The sequence below is a fragment of the Callionymus lyra genome, chromosome 9, assembly GCF_982586985.1.
Source record: "Callionymus lyra chromosome 9, fCalLyr1.hap1.1, whole genome shotgun sequence".
Classification (NCBI taxonomy): domain Eukaryota; kingdom Metazoa; phylum Chordata; class Actinopteri; order Syngnathiformes; family Callionymidae; genus Callionymus; species Callionymus lyra.
Genome location: NC_141826.1, coordinates 9,485,287 through 9,505,980, shown reverse-complemented (window position 1 = coordinate 9,505,980; position 20,694 = coordinate 9,485,287). Strand labels below are relative to the sequence as shown.

General features: G+C 37.5%; 1 protein-coding gene across 1 annotated transcript in view; it reads left to right on the top strand.

The window, feature by feature from the left end:
- Positions 1-20,694, top strand: part of cyfip2 (cytoplasmic FMR1 interacting protein 2) — a 29,356-nt gene that overhangs the window by 474 nt on the left and 8,188 nt on the right. The window contains exons 2-24 of the mRNA XM_087799419.1: positions 5,034-5,169; positions 5,255-5,344; positions 8,544-8,621; positions 9,204-9,305; positions 9,381-9,562; positions 10,483-10,579; positions 10,668-10,796; positions 10,870-10,974; positions 11,047-11,135; positions 12,326-12,563; positions 12,648-12,800; positions 12,869-13,008; positions 13,966-14,113; positions 14,598-14,751; positions 16,067-16,223; positions 16,287-16,383; positions 16,455-16,531; positions 16,597-16,705; positions 18,316-18,435; positions 18,521-18,720; positions 18,785-18,872; positions 18,941-19,084; positions 19,881-19,971. Coding sequence (XP_087655545.1) covers positions 5,053-5,169; positions 5,255-5,344; positions 8,544-8,621; positions 9,204-9,305; positions 9,381-9,562; positions 10,483-10,579; positions 10,668-10,796; positions 10,870-10,974; positions 11,047-11,135; positions 12,326-12,563; positions 12,648-12,800; positions 12,869-13,008; positions 13,966-14,113; positions 14,598-14,751; positions 16,067-16,223; positions 16,287-16,383; positions 16,455-16,531; positions 16,597-16,705; positions 18,316-18,435; positions 18,521-18,720; positions 18,785-18,872; positions 18,941-19,084; positions 19,881-19,971 — 2,905 coding nt within the window. The 5' untranslated portion in view covers positions 5,034-5,052. The remainder of the gene's footprint in view (positions 1-5,033; positions 5,170-5,254; positions 5,345-8,543; positions 8,622-9,203; positions 9,306-9,380; positions 9,563-10,482; positions 10,580-10,667; positions 10,797-10,869; positions 10,975-11,046; positions 11,136-12,325; positions 12,564-12,647; positions 12,801-12,868; positions 13,009-13,965; positions 14,114-14,597; positions 14,752-16,066; positions 16,224-16,286; positions 16,384-16,454; positions 16,532-16,596; positions 16,706-18,315; positions 18,436-18,520; positions 18,721-18,784; positions 18,873-18,940; positions 19,085-19,880; positions 19,972-20,694) is intronic.

Here is a 20,694-nt window from a genome sequence, read left to right as displayed (position 1 = left end):
ATACCGATTAAAATTCGGGTGAAATCGGTGAGGAAATGGCTATTGATCCGCCGCGACTGGCGCGTCACGAACACGATCATGGATTCACAACATTCACTCAGTCAAGACACGTTGGAGAGAAAGAGAGAAAAAAAAAACGCTTTCAACCATTTTATCCTCCTTCGATTTGTTCACATCTCTACGTCATCGTTTGGTGTTTCTCTGCACAGACGCCGAGCAGACGTGTGGCTCTTAGCATACGGGATTTCTCCTTAAAAATATATATATAATCTGGATATTTATGGTTATCTTTGAGTAAAAAAATGTCTATTTTCACGGGCTTACCAACAAAATAAATAATGTAAGAAATGTTTCTCAAAACTGTTGAATCATGTAGAAAAATTGAATCACACCCTTAGTTTTATTTCCCTTGGAGTCATAGACAATTGTCATATAAAAGAAAGACTCGTTTAGAATATCTGACATATCAGTATAAATAAATAAATAAATATATGCAGATGGGATTTCAAAATCTTCATATATGTCACTGTAACAAGTATGTCCTTGATAGGTATGCTGTTGGTTTTTAAAAAAAAATAAACTAAAATATTCCTTTTAAAATTCTATTGTTTATGCTGATCTTATAATGATTACAAACATATGATGTCACTCGAACCCTTACCTCAAAGGTATCCAAATATTTTTTCCTTGTGGGCCACATTTGACAACTTGAGCAAATTTCAATAAGATCATAATAAGAGATATCTCATTCAGAAGTTCAAAATATAATTTCAACACAAAAGACAGAAAGACCATAAATATATATATATATATATATATATATATATATATTTGCATTTAGGAATCAACATTAGCAGCTGCACTTTATGTTTAGTTTCTAAAAATTTCCATCATGATCTTGTCACAAAACATGTTTGTATTTATGTATTTATATTTTTCCAACTATACGTTTGGTTAACACATTTTATAACATAGGCCCCTGTGGCCTCAATGAAGGGCCACAAATGCCTTACAGGAATCAAAGATCTTAACCTGACAAGATGTCACATCGATTTGATTCTGTTTTGTAGTCAGAGAGCGTTTGTCGAGCTTCAACTTTGTTTATTTAGAAAATGTAAATCTAAATTGTTGAAGGTTATATATGTTTAAATGTATCTTAAAATGGTTTGTCATTAAGATTTTTGGGGAAATGTCACCAGTTACGAATCATCATTTTATAATGCTATAGTATATTTTTTATTTAATCATAGTAATCAAAATAATAATTAAAGTAATCTATTAACTTTTTAATAAAATTAATAAAAAGGTTTGACTTGCAATGTAAAATAAATCTACATTCCTTGCCTAAAAATAGTTTGTTCTTTCCTCTGTCATATATTCTATGTTAAATAGTGAATTGGATTTTAAATAAAAATCCTCAAACCCTCCCGGGATGGGCCTGAACCAAAAAGGTTAACGAAGCCTGAAGTTTCAGGAAAAGCTTAAACATAGTTGGCTTATAAAAAAGACCTTTGAGGCTTTAAGGATTATAAGATAACTGCTGCTCAAACGTCTCAACCATGTGAATGTCAAATTGGGGTGTTAAAAATGAAAAGAGTTCTTTGTGAATATGGTACACTTTGCTGTTTACGTAAAATGGTTCAGGTAAATTCCATGTGTCATGTGTTGTGTCATCTGATAGTTTGTTTACCCTCGAAACTGAGCTTGGACATGTGAGCCATCAGTTTCCCTTTGTTGATCCATGTGATGTCCATTGTCTTTGGTCCTCAAAGAGCAGCACGGCATTGTGGGTACGATGAGCCCGCTGACACGCTAATGCTGCAACATTTAATGAATGTTGTGTTTGTCACATGGTGGACTGTAGCGGATCAATAGTTAGTGGCGAGTTTTTTTTTCGCGACTAGCCTCGGGGAGGGGGGCGTCGTGAGGGGGATTCCTTTGAGTGATGTGACCCGGGACATGACACACTTACAGTGTGTCTGCGTGACACACAGGAGTGCGCTCCGTTTATAGGGTATTTATTATTGTTCTAAACCTCATTTTCTGTTCTTCTTTTAATACTACTACTTCCCCATGGCACCGGTGTCCTACTGTAGAAGAGGCCACCGGTTGTTTTGCTTGATCTTCATCATAAATGTTCATGTCTGTGTTCTATAGCGGACAGTGAAGGCCGCTGTGAGCCTTTCTGAATGGAGCAGTTGTCTTTTTCCAGGCTTGTTAAGGACTAGGCTGTGTTACTAAGAGTCCGGAGGGGAATGAAGGGGAGCGTTTGCGGAGTGAGGAGGCGCAGACGAGGGACATACAACAGTCAGACAAAGTCTGGTGGGAAAGTTTGTTTAGCCAATCTAAGCTGACTGGGTCTGAACACAGACGAGGTTCTGTCACATAACGACTCGTAGTGGGTTTGAAACTGTCCTTTTCACATTGTTTAACAAACGTTCTATAAGGGGTGTGAGAAAATATCCATACAACAATATGTTGCGATCATTTGTTTAACAATATTGTGTCGTTATGTTTTATTTTCTTTCTTTCAAATCATATATTATTTTTATCATACGTATTTTATTGTTCATATTTTAATAAGGTGCTTATAAAATATAATAATCCACTTTTAAAAATTCACAGCATCTTAGGAACAATGAGATCCCTGCAATGACTGAGGACGAGAGGATACAGGCGACTCCAGCAGCTTTTAAAGCTAGTGTTTGGACATATTTTGGTTTAAAAACAAATGAGAGTAGTTTTGACTTCCTCAAGAGTAATGATGTCTGTAAATACTACAAAACTAGAGTCCAGTACTCTGGGGAAAATACTACAAATGTTTAGTTCTTCCTAGAGTATCGCAATTTACTAATTGATGCCCTGATACGCATCATATTGCCAGTCTTTCTATGGTTGTAGCGTTACGCTAATTTCACAATACGATTCTAAACAATATATTTAGATAATTCCATAATATTCGTAACGATTTTAGGGAATATTTAATTTTGCTGAACTATTGTGATTGTTCCACTCGCAGATAAATGAATAGAACTTGAAGCTACAATATGCCTCAACATCAGCTTTAAAGCCCTGGCTGTATCCTCTCGTCCTCAGTCATCACCCAGGTCTTGCAGGATTTCATTGTTCCATTAGCTGCCGGAGGACATAATGAATGCTGTAGGAAGTTTAAAAACGCTGTGAACATTTGCTTGTAAATTGCAAATTTAAAAATGATTTAGTTTTACACAGACTAAATAAATATAAACCAAGAATGATTATGATAACCCCCATAATATCCATATCGTACGGTGAAAAAAACACTCCTACATAATATACTTGTGTACATTAATTATGATTTTATATCTGTCCATATTTATTTAATATCAAATTTCGGTGCTTGTTTGTCCAACTTCACTTCACAACTCTTTGTTTTAATGTTAAAATCACAAACGGCAACATATAATGCAGAGCAGTTTCAATGTTGCACTTGATTCTTTCATTGTTTAATGCCCACACAACTGTTTTTGATTTAACCAAGTGCTGCTGGGGTTGCATGCACTTGTATCTACTTATTTGAGGTGACTGGAAATTCCACCCACTTATGTTTAAACATTCTTCATGATAATTGTTTGAGCACATGTGGGCTTGAAACTGGAGACATCTCCGAGGAGCTGTTCATGGCTTGCACTGTAGTAAGAACTTTTGAATGTAAAAACAGAATGAATGAGTGAAAGGTAAATGACTTACAGCTGCTTCCTTTAAAAAGAGTCACTCGTGGTTTCCACAGGAAGCAGATATTGGTATTGAATGATAATTTGTTGAAAATGCAAATACATTGTTATACCCAAGTAAACAAGTAGGGGCCACATATGGCCTTTTACCTGTATTTTTGTGGCCCTTATGAGGTCAAGATCATGTAAACAAAAAAAACAACTAAACTAACAATCTTATTCAGTGTTTATTTAAGTAATTATTTTTATTTTATTATGAATTACTAGTTCAACTAAATATTATTATAGGCTTTTTTATTTAGGACCTTTTGTTTTCCTTCGTCTTTATAATTATAGTGGTTATTAAATTTAATATATAGAAGTTTTGAGCGAAAATAAAAATAAAGTTACATTTAATAAAATAATACATTAAGTATATTTAGCTTTATTTTTTAGATTTCTTTGTAACTATTTATATTGCCTTTGCCCTTTACAATTACAATCCTTCCATGTTTTGCTTGATAGATAGATAGATAGATAGATAGATAGATCAACTTTATTGATCAGTCTGGAGATCTCCTTTGAGAAATTGTTTTTCCAGCTTATAGCAAAGCAGACGATAGATTGATAAAACAAGAACAAGGGTAAAGTGCAATGAAAAATTCCAAGATGACAAAATCTAAATCTAAAGATAAAGAACATAGATAAAAGAAAAAGGATACAAAGATTAACATGGAATATCATCTTTTCGCTCCACTCCTGCCCCCAAACTCAGGATTAAACAACCTAATAGCACGAGGAATGAATGAGTCCCTGAGTCTATTAGTGTTGCATCTTGGGAGATGGTGGCCCCTTGCAACAGTCACTTAAATAATGTGGCCCCTGATGAAATGTATTTGACCACCACTGGTTCAAACTCCACCCACAGTAAATGTTTTCATTTTTTACTATTTACTCAAAATAGGTTGACAGAGACACAAGATGTCTCAAGAATCGTTTGTATTTCCTGCAGATAAAATGGGAGTCGTCTTCCACTGCCTCTGCTGGGGCCAAGTTATTGAATGTTTGTTGTAGTAATTGCTGCTGTCGTTGTCTGTGAGCCTGTTTCTCTTTGTGATCATAACTTTTTCTCAAGATTGGTCAAGTCTACTTCAGTGTAAACCAGGTTTACCTGTTATTTGTAAATGGTCAATGTTATAGAATTGTTTCTAACTGAAATAATAGTAGTTTTTAGTCATTGTGTGATTCACTTTTCTAATAATAAGATTTCCATTTTCCTGCATCAACACTTGGCTATTGTGTACATTGTTGAATTTACTAATGTCTTCATGTGACTTGCAGACTTGAGTGAGGCTTAACCATGACGACCCACGTGACCCTGGAGGACGCCTTGTCCAATGTGGACCTGCTGGAGGAGCTGCCCCTCCCGGACCAGCAGCCATGCATCGAGCCCCCTCCCTCATCCATTATGTACCAGGTACACGCTCGCGCTGTCGCCACCGCCCACGACTTGCATTCACCGCACTGACAGCCCTCTCTCCTTCCTTTTTTTTCCCCACAAGGCCAACTTCGACACCAACTTCGAAGACAGAAATGCGTTCGTGACTGGGATTGCTCGATACATAGAGCAAGCTACGGTCCACTCCAGCATGGTGAGACGTCCGTCTTTCTATGTCCCACTTCTTTCTTTACGATCAACCCTTCATGATTTTAAAGGATTGATAACCTTGGTGTTGAATTGGCCAAATTACCTTTCAGAACTGGGTGTTGGAAAAATTGCTCAGGCTATCTGTACTGACTTCCTGATTCAAGAAAAGGAACTAGTTGAAGAGAACGGAAACATCCAAGCAAACACCTCTGATAAGATATCAGACCATCACACAAGTCATCTGAGAAAACTAGAACTCAGAGAAACACCCAACATATGTTGGACATATAATGAACCTCATCCATTAACCAATCAGAGCCCAGGTCTTGCAGACAGATATTATATTTACCAGAAGAAGAAGTTTAATGAAAGCCACTCTTTACTTTTTCAGCTTCCACATGAGGGATGGCAGGAAGTCGTTTTGTCGATGTAAACCAAAAAATTCTTGCATTTGAGCGGTCACCAATTTAAATCTGTTGTAAAAAGATAGTAAAGTCCTGGACCAAATCCATACTGTTGCCTTTGACTTAAACAAATGTGTATCAATATGTAGCTCAAAGTATTGATAAATGTGTCTGATGTGTGTGTGTTCTCGTGGTTCATAAGGCTTTTAAAGATGTTGTAGTAGATAATATTGATGAGAAGGGCATCCTTGCATACAACCGTCCATCCAATGGTCAGTTCATTTTTCCATCCATCCATCCATTGCTCCATCCATCCAACAGTTTGTGCATCCATCCATCCGTCAATCAATCGATTCAAAAGTCCATGCATGCATCCGTCCGTCCATCCATCCATCTATCCATCCAACCGTCTGTTCATCCATCCAGCAGCCCATCCATCCATCCATCCATCCATCCATCCATCCATCCATCCATCCATCCATCCATCCATCCATCCATCCATCCATCCATCCATCCATCCATCCATCCATCCATCCATCCATCCATCCATCCATCCATCCATCCATCCATCCATCCATCCATCCATCCATCCATCCATCCATCCATCCATCCATCCATCCATCCATCCATCCATCCATCCATCCATCCATCCATCCATCCATCCATCCATCCATCCATCCATCCATCCATCCATCCATCCATCCATCCATCCATCCATCCATCCATCCATCCATCCATCCATCCATCCATCCATCCATCCATCCATCCATCCATCCATCCATCCATCCATCCATCCATCCATCCATCCATCCATCCATCTCATATATCGTCCGTCCATCCATCCATCCATCTATCCATCCATCCATCCATCCATTTATACATCTCATATATCGTCCGTCCATCCATCCATCCATCTATCCATCCATCAGTCAGTCTGTTACTCCTTCTGGCAATCCAGCAGTCCTTCCCTCCTTCCTTCCTTCCTTCTGGCTCCCAACTAGAAACGACTTGCCTTACTCAATCATTTCATCCAACCGTACATTTAACCACTCACCCATCAATCTGGCCATCCCCCAATTTGTCCGACCATCCATCCATCTTTTTAGGAACTACAGAGACGTTCCTTGTAGACAAATCTCCAAAATGTGTCCTTTGTCTTACCCTGTGACACAGTACAGTCATGCATGTCAAACAGGCTTTAGGTGAGCATTTGAATCATTTCCCTCCCATCTAGAGCAAATCCTGGAGCTTTTGAGTCGCAGCCTGTTCGATTTTTAATTTTTTTCTTCTATCCATGGAGGCCTGCCCGGCACTGCCAGGACGGGTTTCATGTGGGTCACCACAGGGGAGAGGGGGATGGATGATATGGCATGTTTATAATCCCAGACATTGAAATTGGTTCGACAGAACAAGCTAATATAGAGTCATTTAAAAACATAAAAATCGTCCTTGATGGAATTTTGGAAAATACTTCCCACTGAAGAGTCTCTTGAGGTGACATCGTCAAGAATACAAACGACATGTAAAACGAAGTAAATTCTCAAGCTAATTTGCATTCTTTTTTTTTCTCACCACTTTTTTTTTGCTCCTCAATTTGTTTACACTAAGCCGAGTGTGGGAAGCAGCTTGACACACTTGAAGAGATCTTTGTTTTAGCTGCATTGATTATGGTTTAAGTCCTTTGTAAGGTTTTGGCTCGAGTCATGCTGTTGACACACTCACTGCACGCTGGTGATTCATATGAGCAAAAGATCCACTAACCCTTCGCTCCCCCGATGGTGAACGTGGGGTGTGATGAGACTGGCAAACAGGAGGAAGTGGTGCTTTATTAACACTTAATTATTCAGGAAGTTCACCTTTGGTGAGGGCAATCCGTCGCACTTCTAGATGCATAGAAAGGTTTTGATAATTTCTTACTCCTGAGTTTTAAAGAAAATAATATCCCATTATCTTGTCATAAACACTTTAAGTTACAAAATAAAAAATAAAATTTAAAGACACTAGGGGTGTGTCTTGGCAAGAATCTAATGCATACCACGATACAATATATTGCGATATTATTGCGACTGTAGGAATAACTATACATTAGTAGCGTTTTCCGAGTGTTGCTGAATTTACAGACCACATGACTCTTGACAAAGTTGTAACTGCTTATATTTGTTTTGAAAAACCAAATTTGTCTAAACAACAGCTTGTTGGAGTCGACTGTATCCTCTCATCCTCAGTCATTGCGAGATTTAATTATCTTTTTAGCAGCGGGGAATGTAATGATTGATGCCATCTATCGGCGGGAAGTCAATTGCAATACAAAAAACCCCCCAAAAAAACGATCTGAATTGTCATGTAAATAAAAAAAAAGAAGAATTATTTTATTTTACAGCAAACCAATGAAGTATAAAAATGAATTGTTTCTTAATATAAAAATAAAATCATTTTAGAGCAAAGAACTGATATTCAACTGTATCTTGAAAAAATATTGACCCCCTAAAATATACTTTGTTTTTGAATAACCTTATGCAAATGTGTTTTAGTTTGGAGAGTTACACAATGGAGTGAACATGACAATAATTTCAAGTCATGCAGGTCTTACGATTGTGATCTTGTGAATGATGATATAACTGTAAAAAAAAGTTTGTTTCTTTCATACTTTAGTTTTTTACAAGCCTTTATAATTGTTGGACTTACTGCTAAAAAAGTCACATGTTTTAGTGTCATCCTATTTTTGTACTAAGAGTGGGATATTCATCGTTTTGATTGTTGTATTCACCAGATGATAATCACAATTTGTATTCGTCATAGAATGAGATGCTGGAGGAAGGACATGAATATGCTGTGATGCTTTACACGTGGAGAAGCTGCTCCAGGGCCATTCCCCAGGTAACACGGAATGTTCTCTAGTGTACAAACACTCAACAAACATGGCCAAGTGTATGGAAATTAACACACAATTTTGGGTGTTAGCAAATGTGCATCATGTCGTCAACATGAAGGTAGGCAGACACATGCCTGCGTGTGAACACTTCATACTACTCATATTGAATATATTTTAATAACGCCTTCCCACCAAAAGCTCTTTAGTTGGTTGTGGTTGGCAGGAAGTGGAACTTTTAGAGAAGCATGTAGGGCAGAAGTTGATGTGGTTTGATCAGCCAATACATTATATTTTAGCGATACAAAAATGTGACTTATTTACGGTTATAAAATGCTAAATAAATAAAAATATCTGTGACATTTTCAAAAAGATTCTTTGCTCTTTTGATGTTAAATATTTTGTTTAATTGTATTTGTTTTCTATGTGCCGTTTTGTTGTTCTTGTTATTTTGTTTTAATATGCTTGTTACTTGCATAATGTGCTTATTATGGTGAAATCTGCTGTAACAACCTTAATTTCTCTAATGTGGTCATAATAAAGGCTCGTCTCTCGCAGTCCGCGTAACGGCGCCCTCTTCTGTTTGCCAGGTGAAATGCAACGAGCAGCCCAACAGAGTGGAGATCTATGAGAAGACGGTGGAGGTGTTGGAACCTGAAGTGACGAAGCTCATGAAGTTCATGTACTTCCAGGTGAACTAGGAGTTCTAATGGGATAATGTGGATCACATTCCAAACTATTCAAGAAGTTCGTATTTGTCTTGACAGAGGAAAGCCATCGAGCGTTTCTGCAGCGAGGTGAAGCGTCTGTGTCACGCCGAGCGGAGGAAAGACTTCGTGTCCGAGGCCTACCTGCTCACTCTGGGCAAATTCATCAACATGTTTGCGGTGCTGGACGAGCTTAAAAACATGAAGTGCAGCGTCAAGAACGACCACTCTGCCTATAAAAGGTAACTGGTTATTTTTTTTTTTGGGCTGCCAAATGGGACAGACTAGAGATGCACCATATTTTTGGCAACCAAAATACTTTTCTCATCGAAAGAACTTGGATAAAACAAGATATTATGATGATGCAAAACCTGATCTATAATTTCTGTTAAAGAACACAAACACAGATGTCCTGTTTAGAAGATTTATTCTGGTGGTTTCTTGCATTTACAGATGTTAAGAAACCATCAGTGTACCATTAGGTGATGGAAAGAATCATAGGAACACCATGTCTTAACTTATGCTGCACTGATTTGCACACAAGAGATGCATGCATTCATGCATGTAGGATATATTGAAACAAAATGCAAAATATACCTGGACGGTGTTCACTTTTGTAAACAAACTTAACACAGAGAAAACACATGGATTTTCTAATTTATTCGTCGATTCGTTTTAAGTAATATTGTTTTATTATTGTACATTTAACAAATGTATTTATGTAATGTCTCTTTTTATAATAAAATCCCTTAGAACTTTCTCGTATATCAGACGGAAGACAGCAGTTGCACTTTGTTCTGAATGCACTTTGTTGTATTAATTATGCACATAAATGTTCAAATGTTTTACAATTCACATTAATAAAACTATTTTGGCACGCCAGTGCTTTAGTCATTAGTCAAGATAGATGACTAGATTTTGTTTAAAATTCCATTTGAGATTCCTTTTTTAAAATGCAGTGATAAAAGTGATAAATAAATATTTACACAATTCTGTAATTGAATTATTCTTTGATGCATTTGAATCAATCGCAATGGCTTGGTTTTATTAATGTAAACAAACATCAATAGCCATTAATGGAAAGGGACCGTTTATTAACTTAATATGTTATTTCTGTGTTTCGGTTTCCGGCATTGCTAACCGGATTTTCTTTTACTTGCAGAGCTGCACAGTTCTTGAGGAAAATGGCTGACCCGCAGTCCATCCAAGAGTCCCAGAATCTTTCCATGTTTTTAGCCAACCACAACAGGATCACTCAGGTGCGACGAGTCTAGAGTGAAAATGATCTTTTGTTAGATTGTCCAATGACGCATGTATGACACACTTGATCTCAATGTGTGTGTTCAGTGCCTGCATCAACAGCTGGAGGTGATTCCAGGCTACGAGGAGCTTCTCGCAGACATCGTCAACATCTGCGTGGATTACTACGAAAATAAGATGTACTTGACTCCCAGTGAAAAACACATGCTGCTGAAGGTACTAAAGTTCTGTTTGTATGAATCTCCGCGTGGATGATTTCTCTTTATGAATCATCTTGTTGTTGTGCCAGGTCATGGGATTCGGCTTGTACCTGATGGACGGGAATGTGAGCAATATCTACAAACTGGATGCGAAAAAGAGGATCAACCTGAGCAAGATTGACAAGTTCTTCAAAGTGAGTCTCATTTTTAACAGCCGTTGGTTTCCCAGACTCCCCTTGGATTCAGAATCTTTTCATTTCTCCCAGCTTCAGGTGGTGCCACTCTTCGGGGATATGCAGATAGAGTTGTCACGCTATATTGAGACAAGTGCGCACTATGAGGAGAACAAGTCAAAGTAAGCATCACTTGAACGTTTAACCCTTTTTTCCACTCTAATTTACATTTCAATACTTGACAGTTACTCAACATTATTGTGAGTTTTTGACTGTAATGATGGATTAAATTAGAAGTGTCAAACTCACTCACACAAGAGGAAGTTTTTCTTTCTCTTGTTGTAAGTCTTTGTTGAAATTATAAATCATCCCTTCTTATCTTAGCTTATATAGTGGCATCATTAAAGGTCACTATATCAATGCATAAAATGAGTTAGTGGGCAGGACTTAGCCACCTTGCTTGAAATCTGACACGTGGTTTACATTAACATAATGCATAATAAACAACACAGACGTTTAAAGATGTATATCTAAAAGTATTTTAAACTCTCGTTTCATACCATGTTGCAAACTTCTCCCTGAAATCTCGACAAATGAGGGGTTACGAGAGCGGAGCCCATTACGCAAAATCACTTCTCCTTTAGCCAGCTGTAATCACGCCCTGCTTTGTGTATACAATGAGTCCCTTGAGGATGAAGACTTCCGGGATTAATGACAAACGTTGATGCTTGACCAATCACAGCACAGCAGGTGTGGTTATTGTAAACAAGATTTAATTTCCAGAAAAACCTAGTGTTTTCAGTGGGCGGGGCTTGAGCACATTTTCTAATGTAAATATTTCAATGAAAAGAGACTTTTGTACAAACAGACACTGAGGATACAATAGAGGTCCAACATATATTTAAGACACACTTAAATCAACGCATTAGTTGACTTATTTTCTTTTGAACCAAAATATTTCCAAACATCTGACAAGTTTTTGCCGGGATCTGGCAGGATTTCATTGTTCCTTTAGCTGCGTTGGACTAATTGATATTAAAAAGTTTGATTGCAACACAAAAATTAACACTGATTATTTCCTATTGTTAATTGTACATTTTAATATAAAGGAAAACAAAATCGAATTATTGGAAACATACTTTGTTGAAATATAAACCATAAAAGAACTATATTTGCTATTTGCTGTTGAATTGCTGTTGAATATCGATGCAGTAACGTTGGAAAACTAGAGCAATATATAAGTGAATCGATATTTTTTCACAGTAATAACAATGTTATATTTCCTGTTTTCAGATAGTGCTTACATTCTCTTTATGGATTTATTGATCATGTATGGAATATTTTCTCAACTCTCGGCCAAATTTCTGCACAGGTGGACGTGCACCCAGAGCAGCATCTCCCCACAGTACAACCTGTGCGAGCAAATGGTTCAGATCCGGGAGGACCACATCCGGTTCATCTCTGAGCTGGCGCGCTACAGCAACAGCGAGGTGGTGACCGGCTCCGGCCTCGACAGCCAGAAGTCTGACGAGGAGTACAGGGAGCTCTTCGACCTGGCTCTCCGGGGCCTGCAGCTGCTCTCCAAGTGGAGCACACACGTCATGGAAGTTGTGAGTCGAGCGCTTAATTGATTCTTGCAGGTCGATTAAAAACGAATTTTCCCCTCTAAGCACGGAGTCTCCTTTATCTTGTAGTACTCGTGGAAGCTGGTCCATCCTACAGATAAGTTCTGTAACAAAGACTGTCCAGGGACTGCGGAGGAGTATGAACGAGCCACCAGGTACAACTACACCAGCGAGGAGAAGTTCGCTCTGGTGGAAGTCATCGCTATGATTAAAGGACTGCAGGTAAAGAACAAGGCTGTGAAACAATTCCATATGAGCCGTGGTTTGATGGAGATTCATAATGTCCGTAGGTTCTAATGGGAAGGATGGAGTCGGTGTTTAATCAGGCCATCAGGAACACTATATATGCAGCCCTGCAAGACTTCGCCCAGATGACCCTCAGAGAGCCTCTTCGCCAGGCTGTACGCAAGAAGAAGAACGTCCTCATCAGGTTTGTTCTCTTCAGATAAGTACAGGCAGGTCTGATCCAGCAGAGAAGTGTGTTATTAGTCAAACTAACTGCCTATGCATAAGGCAAATTTTACTCGACAGGTTATCCAAAAATAAGTGACTCCTACTCGAGAACAGACATATGTGACCCTTTGACTGTATTTATGTGGCTATCATTAGTATGACTGCATTAGAGTATGATACTCATCATGTAGAAATGCTTATTAAAGCCTGGCAAAGATTTAATTTTGTATCTATTTTGATATCTATAATACATTTAGCATATACTGTTACTTATTCTTCGAATGTATATTCAATAAATGACATACTGCAAAATAACAAGCTTATTTAGCCTAATTATATGATTAATTTCATATAATAATGCATTATTATATATTTAATGAAATTCGTTTCATTAAGGTGTTGTGTCTTCTTTATTAGTCTTTAAACAGTAGAGGTTGTCGGCCAAACAAACTTTATTTACCGAATTGTAACAGGAAGTATGTCTGATTATTGAGTCCACACACACAATGCCTGGGTCTCCTGAGGGATCACCTCCCGGACCTGGACTAAATATGAAGCGAGATATTGTTACCTAGATGTGCTCAATAGGATTCAGGTATGTGGAAATGGACTTGAATTATCCATCAATCGATTGATTGATGGCATTGTCTTTAGCATTAGGAGGAACTGAGGGCCAAAGCACCAGCATATGGTCTGAGGATCTCATCGTGGTATCTAATGGCAGTCAGGCGAGAACATGGAGGGCTTTGCAGCCACAAAACTAATACCACCCCCATCATTCCTAACCCACTGCCAATGCTAGAGGATGTTTTGGCAGCGTAACGTTCTCCACGGCGTCTCCACGTCTGTCACATGTGCTCATTGTGAATGTGCCTTTAACTTTGCAGCATAAACTGTGTCCCCAATTTTTCATAATTATTATTTTTTCCTCCAGTGTTCTTCAGGCCATTCGGAAAACAGTTTGCGACTGGGAGGGTGCGAGAGAGCCTCCGAACGACCCTTGCTTACGGGGTGAGAAGGACCCCAAAGGAGGTTTCGATATCAAGGTTCCACGTAGAGCCGTAGGACCCTCCAGCACTCAGGTATGGAAAGAAGCAAATCTTTAAGATCACATTACTGCACAGATCAATATAATTGAAATTAAATCAATTGTATACTTCTATTGTCACCTATGTTGGTTTCATAATCTGATTACTTAACTTTTCCTGACATAAATGAACTGGTGTGAGAAGGAAAACTGCAGGGTTGAGTAAGACCTGTTGTTTCACACTGAGCTTTGTGTTCTGATGTAACCGAGGCGACACACTGATGTAACAGCGACACCGCTCCGGCGGATCTTTTGCAGACACCAGGATGGATTATGGGAGAATGAACCTAGACAGAAGTTAGGGATTTCATATGCTGTGTGTAATCATGAGGACGAGATGTTTCTCTCTGATGTCTTTGAACTCAGCAGGAATGTTTCTTTAATCTCTTCTGAGCCCTTTCAGTCCATCGTCCTCCAGATTTCCAAAATGCACATCATGGTTTCCCCTTTGAATAGTCATCGAGAAATCTTTTTCCCAGCTGTACATGGTGCGCACCATGCTGGAGTCCCTCATCGCAGACAAGAGTGGCTCTAAAAAGACTCTTCGCAGCAGTCTGGATGGACCCATCGTTGTCGCCATCGAAGACTTCCACAAACATTCCTTCTTCTTCACGCACCTGCTCAACTTCAGCGGTAAGTTCTAGCATATTGCCCTACATCTATGGATCCATTAACATGTGTTTCTATTCCTTAAATGCTCAAATAAACCTCTTTATTTCTGTTAATTAATCTAGTGCATCGCTAAAAAACTTCTATGGCTTTGACAAATTATTATATAGAATATATTAGACAGTGCTTGTTTAACACATTATATAACGTTATTTAATGTTGCTCCTTAATCCTGATTATCTGCCAATAAATAAAGCAAATTTAATTTAACATGTTATCCTAAATAAGCTACTCTTGAGTATGATACAAATCACGTAGAAATACTTAGAAAAGATTTAATTTTGTATATGTTTTAGTATATCATTATACATTTAGCATATATCACATTTATTAATTGTATTTGTCCTTTTTTGTTACCGTTTTTAAAGAAAATCCCAATATCGTATTTCTATTTAAAAATGTATAATGAATAAAAAATGTTACTTTTAAAGTAGTTAGATTGAATATATTGTATTGGGCGCCCTCCAGTGTCAGAACAATGTAACTTCAATGTTGTAAATTCTCCGTTGATTTGTTGTCGAATACATTTCTCTTTCCTGGAACCTTTAAAAAGTCTTTCAGTACTTCATTTAAAAACACTGTCTTGTCCTGGAAAACACATTCAGACAAAGTTACATAGTGAAAAGCATTGTTTAAAAACAGCTTGAGGGATCTATTATGTCAGTGTAACCATGTCCTAAAATATGAAAAAATTCCAAATTAAAAATAAGAATCAGAAACTTTTATTGCCAGTGTTGTAAACAAAACAGTGTTTCTTTAAGGTGTCAGTAGAGAATAAAAGAAGGAAACACACAAAATAAGCGATAGAAAAAACATAACCAAGCACCAAGGCAGCCATTCTGCGGCTCCTATTTTGAACGTGTTTTTAAGCTATTCTTGATATTATGAGTCTGTTGAAAAACACATTTAGATGATTAGATAATAGTATAATGGTAAAAAGTCCCTTACACAAATAGGCCTGAGGTTCTTTTTTTTTTAATGAAATAAAATTCCTGTCTTTCAAAATATGGTTAAGCATAACAACGTGAGCCTGATATTTTGTAATATATTTGTAATATTCACGCTTGTAAAATGAGAAATGGATCAGCTACACCGAAATGTCAATGAAAGATGCTACTCAAGGGGTCGTTCAGTCTGAATCATCTTGTTCAAACATCTAATTTAGACTTGGAATGAAACGTGTCATTGAGAATTATCCGGTTTTAATTGAGATAAGAAGTCTACTGTAAGAAGTCTTTCAAAATGTGATCTTTATCAGTGTGAAATGTTTCTTCTTCAGAGGCTCTCCAGCAATGCTGCGATCTGTCCCAGCTGTGGTTCAGGGAGTTCTTCCTGGAGTTGACGATGGGTCGCAGGATCCAGTTCCCCATCGAGATGTCCATGCCGTGGATCCTCACCGACCACATCCTGGAGACCAAGGAGCCGTCCATGATGGAGTAAGACGGCAGAGGAGGTACAGCAGCCTCAGCCTGAGACTCACCTGTGTCGTCTCCTCACAGGTATGTGTTGTACCCTCTGGACTTGTACAACGACAGCGGCTACTACGCGCTCACCAAGTTTAAGAAACAGTTCCTGTATGATGAGATTGAGGCAGAGGTAACACACACGAACTCCATCAAAGTCATTGAGAGTCTGGATCATTTTAACAACCCGCTCCTTATTTGCAGGTCAACCTCTGCTTCGATCAGTTTGTGTACAAATTGGCTGATCAGATCTTTGCCTATTACAAAGCAATGGCCGGAAGGTATGAAGATAAACGTCCTCCATGTTGATTAAGAAAGTCTTGATCTCGATCTCTGTGCTTCACAGTGTCCTGCTGGACAAACGCTTCAGGGCGGAGTGTAAAAACTATGGAGTCATTATTCCATATCCACCATCAAACCGCTATGAAACGCTGCTCAAACAGAGACACGTGCAGGTACTAGAACGTTGAATTGCTTGTTTTATAAGTGACCTTCAGTTCCTTGAATGGTTCTGTAAAACTTACCATTTAAACACATTTTTTATAACAAAATGTGCATAAGGTTTCCAATTTGCATATTTGCTCTTATCTATCTGGTCATGAAATCAAGGTTTGGACATAAAGAACTTGAATTAGTAGATTCACTTATATAATAAACGCCTTTAGCTCATTGGTTTGCCAATAATAATCAAATAATTTGTATTTTTTGGGGATTGTATGAGTCTAGTGCTGGTAAAAAGAATGTTTAATAATAGTTTTAACAGAAATATATCCAATTATTTACACTATGAGAATTATTTAATAAATAAAGTAAAGAAAAGTGAGATGATCAACTTCGACTTTTATCTACGTCAGATATTCACAATGACTTTTATTATTCGTTTTTTAGCTAATTGCAATGTCCAGCTTTTTTCAGCTGGTTTGGTCTCATGAAATCAGGCATCAGTTGTTCGCGGCTGTATCCTGAAACAATGTGTTGTTTTGTAAAAGACCACTAGATCACACTCTGCTTGATAATGTTTTTCTCTGATCTTATAATAAAAATAAGCCTGGCATCAACATTTTCAAACTCGGAGTGCCATCTTGTGGCCTTTCAAAATGAAGCCATCAACCCGTCACTACTTGATACAGTACAGATTTCAGTACTAGAACTGATGTTGCTTTACGCATGACTTTGGGCAAGACTATCTCACAGATTGTGAACGACACTGACTAAGAGCTGTCTTATTGAGATTAACTATCGATTTCCTTTCTACAAATATAACCTGTTTTTCTACAGTAAACTCATCTCTGCAGCTGCGTGTGTTACTGGATTTATTAGCCATTTCTGTTTTCTATGTTTGGGGGTTTCTACGGCAACTGATGAAAAACAAAAATATAGACCTGCTTCAATTCCTTTTTTACAGAAGTATATATGGCTTTTATACCATAAAATCCTGTTTATTTATTTACCAGGAAGAAAAGCAAGAAAACACTAAGAAACGTGTAAAACTGAAAAATATGAAAAACAAAAAAAATCAGTAGTTAAAAAAAATTGGAAGAAAAATTAGAAAGAAATGTGTTTGAGAACCAGAAATGTAGCTTAAATAACATTAACAAACAGGAAACAAATGAGCATGGAAAACCTAAAAAAAAGTGCACAAAAACATTTAAAAAAGTCGTGAAAAACAGAAATGTAATTTGCATGAAAAATGGAAAGGAATTAGCACAAAATAACAGAAATAAATTACCCCAAAAAACGATATATCACTCAAAATTAGCTAGCAAAATTGTAATCTACATATACTACCATACATTTTAGTTGTTCACATTGATTTATTATTAAATAAAAATAAATGTTTATTTTAAATGTTTGACAATGTGGTTCAATTTGTTGGATATACTGAATCAAGTCAGTCATCATGGTCTTTTTCAAAGAATCTCTCCTCAAATTCAATATGAAACTATTTTATCCTTCTATTTCCTGAAATCTGTTTTCAAACTAAAGTTTTTTTCCTTAAAAAACTGTAAAAAGCATGTGAAGATGTTTCTTTCTTTCATTGTTTGCTCCTTCATGTGTCCCGCAGCTCTTGGGTCGGTCTATTGACCTGAACCGTCTGATAACCCAGAGGATCTCTGCTGCCATGTACAAGTCTTTGGACCACGCCATCAGCCGCTTCGAAAGCGAAGACCTGACCTCCATCGTGGTACGGTCACCCGACTCTGAGCCGTTATTGTCATCGCTTCTCTTTGAAAGTACGTTAACGTTGAGTGTGTGTGTGTGTGTGGCAGGAGCTGGAATGGCTCCTGGAGATCAACAGGCTGACCCACCGGCTTCTGTGCAAGCACATGACACTGGACAGCTTCGACGCCATGTTCCGCGAGGCCAACCACAACGTCTCCGCTCCCTACGGACGCATCACGCTGCACGTCTTCTGGGAGCTGAACTTCGATTTCCTTCCCAATTACTGTTACAACGGATCCACAAACCGGTCAGTGGGAAAACTTTAGACCTGGTTACTCGATCACCAAGTAAACGAATCAATCTTTTTCCAGGTTCGTACGTACTGCCATCCCTTTCACGCAGGAGCCTCAAAGAGACAAGCCCGCCAATGTGCAGCCTTACTACCTGTATGGATCCAAGGTGGGATTCATTGATCCGATGTCTTTCACTCAACTGCCTTATTCAACATTTATCTTTCTGTGTTCCAGCCTCTCAACATCGCGTACTCGCACATATACAGCTCCTACAGAAACTTTGTCGGTCCTCCTCACTTCAAGACCATCTGCCGTCTTCTGGGCTACCAAGGCATCGCGGTGGTGATGGAGGAGCTGCTTAAGATCGTGAAGAGTCTGGTATTGATCTTTCATCTGGACTTGCAGATCCTTAAGAAGTATTAAAAGGGATTGAATTCACAGATCTAAAAAAAGGTCTTGATTGGCATTAAAATGTCTTCAAAAGTCTTAAAATTGTACACTTGAGTAATATATTAGGTTTGTTTTAAATCTCAAAATATTTGGTTTATTTACTTATTTTTTTTAATCAATTTATAGGTAGTCTATAAAAATGCAAAAATTAAATAAAGATTGCCAAAAAATATATTTGAGAACGTGCAGGAGGCAAGGTGTACTTTGTGCAGGGAATTATATGTATTTTAATTTTTAGTTTAAACCGATAAACATTTGGTTGTAGTTGTATTTTTTATTTTATTTTTTGATTTTGGTCTATTGTCAATTTGGTCTAAAATAACTTTTTTTTTAATGTATTCAGAAGTCTTGAATTGAACTAGCCTTGAGCTGTAAAAACGCTTTTACATAATTATTTATCAATATTTGGACTTTCAATATCAATCAAACGTGTTTTTCAACACTACTCTTGTTTCTTCTCACTCCCTATCAGTGAACTCATCTCTACTACTCCACTTGATTTATTAGCCATTCCTGTGATTTATGTTTGGGCGTTTATACGGCTACTGATGACAAACGACACAAAGAGAGAAGCTTCTATAGCATTTACTTGATTAAAAAATTAAAAAATTTGTACAAAAAAACTGAAAAACAGGAATTACGAATAACAAAAAACAAAATAACTAGCAAATATAAAGTATTGAAAGTATAATTGTCTATTGTCTTCATTGTTCTCTCTCTCCAGCTACAAGGCACCATCCTGCAGTACGTCAAGACTCTGATAGAAGTCATGCCCAAGATCTGCCGCCTGCCACGTCACGAGTATGGCTCTCCAGGTGAGGCAGACGTCCACGTTGTTTCGCTAGCGTGCTACTTTAATCCCTGGCAAAGGGAGTCTATGTTGTCACTGGTGTTGTTTGTTTTGGTGCTAGACCAGATTACACAAACGTGCTGAACCGATTTCCTTTAAATGAATAAGCCTAGCACACAGTCAAGAACCCAGTGAACCCTGACTGTACAGCTACCGTTTTTATTTAACTTATGCTCTTTATTTTGAGGCAAGCCGTGATAAAGTTTTGAAAACGAAACGTGGAAAGATGATCAAAAAAAACAACTAGTTTTCCATTATTTGAATATCTGAAAAGTTAAAACTTAGAAAACTTAGAATTGATTAGCATTATAATATAACTTAAGGATTATTATTAGCTTTAATAAATGTTGTTTTTGGTTAGATGCTAAATTAATTAAAATTAACCTGTTGATATACTTTTTATTATTTGGATATCTAAGAACATTGTATGGTATAGTATTATAACTGGGAAAGATGCTAAGAATTGATTAGCATTATAAGCTAACTTAAGCATTGTTATTAGGTTTATAAATGTTGTTTTTGGTTAGATGTAAAATTAATTAAAAAAACAAATAAAAACAGTTAATGTACTTTTTATTAATTGGATATCTAAAGACAAAGTATATGATTATAACTGGGAATGATGCTAAGAATGGATTATCATTATAAGCTAATTTAAGCATTATTAGCATCTGTAGAAATGTTCATT